The sequence below is a fragment of the Montipora foliosa genome, chromosome 9, assembly GCF_036669935.1.
Source record: "Montipora foliosa isolate CH-2021 chromosome 9, ASM3666993v2, whole genome shotgun sequence".
NCBI classification, from domain to species: domain Eukaryota; kingdom Metazoa; phylum Cnidaria; class Anthozoa; order Scleractinia; family Acroporidae; genus Montipora; species Montipora foliosa.
Genome location: NC_090877.1, coordinates 14251438 through 14258937, shown reverse-complemented (window position 1 = coordinate 14258937; position 7500 = coordinate 14251438). Strand labels below are relative to the sequence as shown.

At 40.4% G+C, this 7500-nt stretch overlaps 2 protein-coding genes across 3 annotated transcripts in view; both read right to left on the bottom strand.

The window, feature by feature from the left end:
* Window positions 1-455, bottom strand: part of LOC137969773 (cornifelin homolog B-like) — a 10695-nt gene extending 10240 nt beyond the window's left edge. Inside the window, exon 1 of one of the 2 annotated variants that reach the window (XM_068816128.1) lies at window positions 332-455. The gene's annotated coding sequence lies outside the window, so the exon portion shown is untranslated. The remainder of the gene's footprint in view (window positions 1-331) is intronic. The other variant, XM_068816129.1, reaches the window with a different exon arrangement.
* Window positions 456-3364: 2909 nt separating this feature from the next.
* LOC137969772 (18S rRNA aminocarboxypropyltransferase-like) overlaps window positions 3365-7500 on the bottom strand; it is a 10830-nt gene continuing 6694 nt past the window's right edge. Inside the window, exons 5-7 of the mRNA XM_068816127.1 lie at window positions 6802-6911; window positions 5316-5373; window positions 3365-4354 (exon numbers count right to left, since the gene is read on the bottom strand). Of these exons, the coding sequence (XP_068672228.1) occupies window positions 3904-4354; window positions 5316-5373; window positions 6802-6911 (619 nt within the window). The 3' untranslated portion in view covers window positions 3365-3903. The remainder of the gene's footprint in view (window positions 4355-5315; window positions 5374-6801; window positions 6912-7500) is intronic.

The window sequence follows — 7500 nt, the reverse complement described above, 5'->3', positions numbered from 1 at the left end:
TGTGTTCACTCACACTTTAGCATGTACTCACTCACAATGTCCTTTCGTAGAAGAATTCAGAAAAGCACGAGTTTTTCATTCTCCCACAGTAGACTAAATCCGACAGATACATGACAATCAACGTATCAAAATCGCACAAAAGAGCCATTTAAACCGGCAAAAGAAACAAAAACGCTTAAGCATTTGGATCAACGTTACAGACGCCAAACAAAGACAAAAGTGAAAATGTTGTATACGTAATCACACCCTAATCATCACGATACGTCTTCACGCTCACATGTCTCCTCTAAGCAAGGATGGGAAATTATCATCGACAGTTGACTCAGCTTACCTGACAACCAGAACGAAGAAATGATTCCTAAAGAGTCCACACCTCTTCTGAGGGTTTGCATAAAATGAAACTTACCCCGCCAAATTTGCAATTAAGCCCGTTCTAGGTTTATCTGCGTGACGTCATAGTTGCCTGGGAAACCCTGAGATTTGAAATACATCGGGCTGGGGGCGGGGGGCGGGGGCGGGGGTGTAGCATTTTAAAAGAAAACACTTCGAGAAAATGGCAAGTTTTGCTCATTGTTGACTTTCGAGGATGCCGTTGATCGTGAGTGGAGGCAAAGGTCGCTATTTATGGAAAGCGCTGTGTGTAATAATGACACTTCACTTTCACTTTATTTACAAACAAATCACGATTGTACAAACAAGACCATGGTAGTCCATAGTTGGTGTAGCGATTCTAGGTGGGCCACTTACGCTGCTCTCACAACAAAGTAAACAAAAAAACCACTTAGAAATTGACAAGAGTTATACAAACAAGAACTACCAAAACCAGCTCCTCGTACATAAGAGACAACAATGTTTTCAGATATTACCGAAAAGCAACTGCTGCCTGGATGGCACAGTCGGTTAATGCGCGGCCTTGCTGCAAGAGGTCCTGAGTTCGATTCCCAAATCTCACATCCTTGTTTCGACTTCTTTCCGTTCTGTGTAGCTTAAGTAGCTTTAAATACCCGAAAAACGGAGCACTGATGGCGAGGAGAGACTAAACTGAGCGCACCGTCGACTTCCGGTTTGTCAGTTGAATAACTGTTACTATACGAGTTATCGACGTTAAATGTGGTTGCTTTACTTTTACTTTTAAAGAAAAGCCATATACTTTGAAAGATCCTGACACGTAGCGTACATTCATCCCCTCAATTTTAAGAAACTTTTGAAACAATTAGTTTTATTTACGTTTAGTGTGTTTCCCTACGCTGGCGGATAACATTCCATACTTTCGTACCGATTCTAGAGAAGGAAAATAACAGTTGGTTTTACGTGGAAGCTTCCAGCTATTACAGACCGTGTGGAATAGGAATGGATTTATTTAGAGCGAGTAAACAGATTTGAGATATTGGGTGGAGTACGCTGATTGTCAACATCATGTGGCAAAGAGGCAACCGATTTCAAGTAAAGACATTTACCTCACAGAATTCCTGAATTTCACAAAAAGAAACACACTACAATATTTGTAATCCTCAAAATGCATTAAAAGCAAAATCCTCTTTTGTGTGACAATTTTGTCCAGATGCATGTGTATTTAGGTTCTGACCCCAAGCAACAAGACCGTAGGGAATATTTAGAGGATATTACAAGATGGCGAGAAGATATGAATGTTATGTTTGAGTGGCAAGAACAATATCTCGCGAGTGAGCGCAGCAAGGTCCGTACTGCCACGATCCCGAGCCAATATTCCCCAGTACGGATAGAGCAAGTGAGGTTAGTAAGGAAATCTATCAATTTTCTCATTTTTCATACCATCAGCTTCCATGTACCGGAGAAGAGTGTTCATATCAGTAGCCGTCTTCTTGTTTGTGTTTGCTCTTTTCTGTTGGTTGATAAAATCGTCTATGGCTTCCGGACGTTCGGTGACGCCTGTTTCAGTTTTTCCGCATCAAAAGTTTCCAGCATCCATCTTTGCAGCCTCGGCAAGGAAACTGGAAACTTTTTACCTTCTTCATCCATCTTTGCAGTCTCGGCAAAAATTTCAATATTCTTAGCTTTTCCTGATAGTTTCGCTGTGAAGAATGACAATATTCTCATTTTTTTTCACAGTTTTGGTTTCGACCAAATTTTGAATTTGCCAGCTTTGATCCAAAACAAAAATACACGGCTTGGGGTGTATACACGGAGTATACACTCAAAATCCCGACCGAGAAAGAACCACAAAGAATACACAAAATCCCCGACCGAGAAAGAACCAATCAGAGCGTTCGGATTTGTCGAAGACTGGCTTTGACATATAATAATTTCATCGTTTTCATGTAGTAAACGTTTTTTAGCAAGGCTGGTCTCATTTCTTTGGAGTTGTTGTACAAAAATAAAATTTCATTTCAGCTCATTCGTGTGCTTTACAGTTCATTGACGCTAACTGAACACTGAAATGGCTTCCTACGAAAATTCGCAACAGCTTGTGTTTAAAAGAAAATTTCGCCCGTTATATTATAAAGAAGTACTCGAATGTTTTCTCATAAAATTAAGGATAAATATCACTCGTATTTTCCCAAGTTGCAGACTGAATTGCCCTCGTCGTCGCGCGACTCCGGCAATTTCTGCAACTTCTGAAAATACGCGTCATATTTTAAATCCTTTATGTTACTCTGTCCCATGCGATTACCTATGCAAATACCCAATTAGATGCACGCCCAATTTTGACATCCAACACAAAGAGTTCCTCTAAGGCTAAGCATTTCCTACCTATTTCTAACATTAAAGTTGTAGGGAAAAGATTAGCGTTATTTTTAGATCAGGTAGATGAAGCTTTCGGAAAAGAGCAGGGGGACACTTCGTGACGCTTGGTGAAATCCACGTGCTTCTTATTACTTCCGTTTTCTGGACTTACAGCGGTTTTCAATTGAGTGTCGAAAGTAATTAGCGAATAGACCTTTTTACCGATACGGCGGCCATTTTGATTTCTATTGTTTCGAATGGCCATTATGGGATGCCTAGGGGGCAAATACATATTAATTTGCCCCCTGGGCATCCCATAATGTCTTTCGAAACAATAGAAGTTGGTTTCACTTCTGATTGGTTGTAAAAATAGCGCGAGAACTTTGAACCCATCACTGAGTGAAGTAATGCACAACCAAAGCAATTCGCTAATTACTTTCGACACTCAATTTAAAACCGCTCTATCTGTTCACGTAACGACAATGCTGCATCTCTCTATTCGTTTTTTCACACCTATGACAAACACGACTTCAGTGTCAGGCGCCGGATAAAGAGGGGCGTACCGTCGAACGAGGAAGGAGGGGCGCTAGGGGCGTATCTCGCCTCGCGTAGACCTCTTCTCCCATTTATAACGCGCTGAACATAAACGACACACCAGAGGCGATTATCTGAATAGTCTGCAATTCAAATGTCCTCACAAGTCGCTTTTGCATTTTCATTGAGTACTTTTCCTACATCCTTACCGTTACTAGCACTGCCCAGCAAAACAGAAAACACCTTACTCCGTTGGTTAGAACCAATACTTCCTAGGTTCTTAACGATCATTCAGATGCACCTCGTGAGAGTTTCTTAAAGGTTTGGAATTACTTTGGTTCGCTGCCAGTTTCTTTTTCGAAATAGCAAGATGAAAATTGAGCTGTATTAACACGATGTTTGAGATCATTGGCATTAGCCATCAAACCCGTTATTTAATCGGAACACACTGTCCACTTATTTCAACGTTGGTTCTTAAGAGTGTCGGCGAATGGGCCCTGATTTTGATTCAACGTTCCATCATGGCTCTTACACCAAGCAGAGAAAAGTAAGACGTCTCTGTGATTTGTTAGATACTTTGGATTTCGTCCGAGAAATGAACGAATGCAACTTAAGGCGTTCCCGCTTGGAACTATTTAAACCATAGTTGTGTTTCATAGCGTCGCGCTATCCATCCGCAAGCAGAATCTGTCCAACCATCTTGGTTACATCTCGTGAACTTTCCACGGGGGATGAAGCAATACCTCCTTGCAGAGGTTTTCCTGTTTCTTTCAGAACATTGTGATCTGAGTAATTTTCAAGCAGAGTTCCGCCACACGCACCCACTTCATTATTTTGGAATTCGAAAGAATATTCTTTCTTCTTTCCAGAGATAATTCTTTTTTTATCTTGACCGGAATTGCCGCTTTCACAAACAGCGTTGCTGGTGCCATCTTTGCAACCTAGATTTTCCGCAAATGGAGTATGATCATCCTCACTATCTTCACCCTCATTCTCCTCATCCTCCTTCTCCACATCATCATCATCATCAGCATCATCATCACCGTCGTTAATACGGCCTCGGGGGTCTTCGTCATCTTCGTTTTCGTCGCTGTCATCGCCTTCACTTGAATCGTCACTGGAAACAAACAGAGGAAGTAAGAGTTAGGTTAGGCTTAAGTAAGACAAGTCGCATAATAGTTCCGTAGAACTTAAGCACCCGGGCCCGGTTGTTCAAAAGCCGATTAACGCTAATCCCATATTAAAAATTAACTAAGGAGTTTATTTGTCTAGTCCCAAATACTGTTCAACGCTGATATTTGGCAAAACTTTGCATTAGAAGAAGAAAATCTTGAAAAACAAAAATAAGGGAAATAAACTTTCACCAAAAAGTTGAAAACATGAAACAAAAGTTTACGCTAATCCTGGATTAAGTTAATCGGCTTTCGAACAACCGGGAAGTGAGCTGTTTTCCCTTTTAACTCTTATTCACACAACCACATTTATATTGCTAACTATCTTTTCTCCATCAGAGATGATTAGTATAAAACTCTGGGACACACCACTGTCCTGGCACGCGAAATGTTCTCTTCCAGTTGCCGTCCGCGTCTCAAAAACGCGCGTGCTTAAGCACTCTACTGGCACTAGTCTTGCACCTAAGGATCCTAAGAAGATTCCTGGCTTCAGCGGGATTCGAACGCATACCCGAAGCCGTACCGGTGCCAAATGAACTACCAAGCGAGCTACAAACTTGAAAGCCACATCTATTAAAAGAAGTCATTTGCTTTTTCTCGCGAGAGCCACTTCGGTTTTTTATAGGCTCGCTCAGTACTTACGCTGCCACGAAAAATTTAATATCATTGCCATGGCGCAGGCTTTAGCCTGGGCACAGGAGTTCGAGTGAACACAGGACGATTCAATGGATAAGGGATTTATGACGCGAAATGATAAAAGAAATCAATTGCAGATTGTAAACGATGCGCGCAGATGCCAAGACGATTTAAGGAATTGTTTGAAGCTTTTTTTTATGGCAACTGCCAAACAGTCGCGAGTTATCAACGCGTAAATTCACAACAAATATTAACATTAATTCTACAAACCTTACGATTTGCCGGTTTGGATTGCAGTGCTCCTTTGTCATATCGATGTCCAACAAATCTGTGATACGGTAAAAATTTAAGTCCGAATTACTCTCTATTTATTGTAAAAGTTCAGAGTTCGAGGTCGAGAAAAAACAGTCGTCTTCAAATCTAAGGAGAAGCTTCTGTTCGAAGTTGCACTCCAGCCCAGCCAGGGCCCCTCCGTCATTGATACCAATTTTCACAAAGAGTAACAATTCTCAAAGTTTTCTTGTGTGTTACGGAAGACACTGGGCAACTGTGCTGAGAATGAATCACGGTCAAGTTTGAAAATACGGTTTTCTTCTTCCTCTTCTTTTACTAAAATTTTACTACTTAATTATCTTTGTAAATAGATAGGTCTTTTAGTTTCCGTACACATCGTGAAATTATATATTAGATATACTATTCTTAATTGTTTTAACTTTTATTTCTGGACAGCAGTTTTTATATGGGAATTCAGTTTCCCCCTATTGCTTTCCTTTACCTATTGTACTTTTGTATATATATTTTCTTTTGTACATTGGTAAGAAGCTTTATCAAAATTAAAATTAAATTAAATTAAATTCTTCCACGCGGGGCCGCCTTGTTCTAAAATGAAGGTTCTTTTGAGCGCATAACCATAGCTGTGTTATAGGCGACTACAAAAAAAATTAGTGTGAGCGCAGATGACGTTTTTTGAAATGAGTCACGGAAGCTTTGGCCAATCACAGCAGATGCAGACAATCAAATGAGCCAATCATAACGAAAACTGAACAAACAGTTTCAACCGATGGATCCAAAGCGCGGGAAAACGAAATCGAGCATGCAGATCACAGTTTTTTGCTTTTGCGGTTACTTCTGATTGGCTGAGAATGTGGCGCGAAAGTTTTAAGCCAATCACCAAGCGGAGAAATACATAACCAATGAATTGCGAAATCATTTTCGACACTCACAAGAAAACCGCTCTCTTTGACAAAAACACCACGACATACATTCAGTATACACAAGGTAACTGACTATTTGTTGAGTTAAGTTTGACAATCCTCTTGTTTGGTTTTTTACTTCCGGTTGTCCCAGATTCAACTCTAACGAGCTTTGTAAAAGGTCAACTGGTTACCTCCTGCCAGTTGGGGTTCTCAATCATGTTTCTGTTAAGTTTGAATTGTTTTCTTTTTTTTTTTTTTTTCAGATGATCGTTAAGTGCACTACCACTGTAAACAAAGCATTTACGTTTTGCAAAACGAGGTTAAAATGATTGTGAAGTGTGCGGGGTGAAGGTAAGATCCACCTTACATCATAAAAATGCGTAATTTCTCAAATGCCTTGGATCTGAACGCCTGCGACAAGCTCAAACTTTGTGCCTTCAAAACCTCGACTCCCTGTGCTTGGTAACCTGTTGCGCGATCGTTAGAGCACACGCAAGATGGAAAACATGTAGGCAAAGCGTTCAATCACATTGCTGGGCTTGTGAACCTTCTAAAAATACCTTGCGTTAAACGTTGCTCGTGTTCTCTTTCGCACTCTTGCAACCAGTCATCCTGCACTTCAACTACATCTTTGCTGCTTTTACATGAGGCGTACCGGTCCAGAAGAACCCTTAAAATTGAATGAACAATCAGCTTACTTAAATTTGCCTAGAATACTGCTCGACTTAAGGTTCTGCAATCCAGAGGTTATTGCCAATCACCAACCACATCGCTATTAGAGGCCAGAACGCTTGCCTTACACCATACAGTCTTTCACGTATACACCCTTTTAATAAGTCTAATATAAGCCGTTTTCCGCTAATGACGTCAAATTCATGCTTTTAAAATTTATTCAGAAATGTACAAAGGCTTCAAACAAGAAAAGAAATCGGAAAAGTTTTAGGCCTTTGTACATTTCTAAACAAAAGTTGAAAGGAAGAGTTCCACGTCATTAGCGGAAAACGGCATATATTAGACTTATTAAAAGGGTGTATAGTCTCTTCATTTCTTAACCCCAATGTGTCTGGGGGTTGATTCCGGAGTCCGAGTCAATACGCTCATAGGAGCGTAGCCGCGACAAACAGTCTTTTCATCGCGACTAAGCAGGCCAATTGGCTAAATCGTTTTATACTGCTATAATTGAGTCAAAATAGAAATATAGGATATTTATTGGTATGTGTAAGTTTTCGAAAATAGTTGACAAATATTAAGTGTTACCA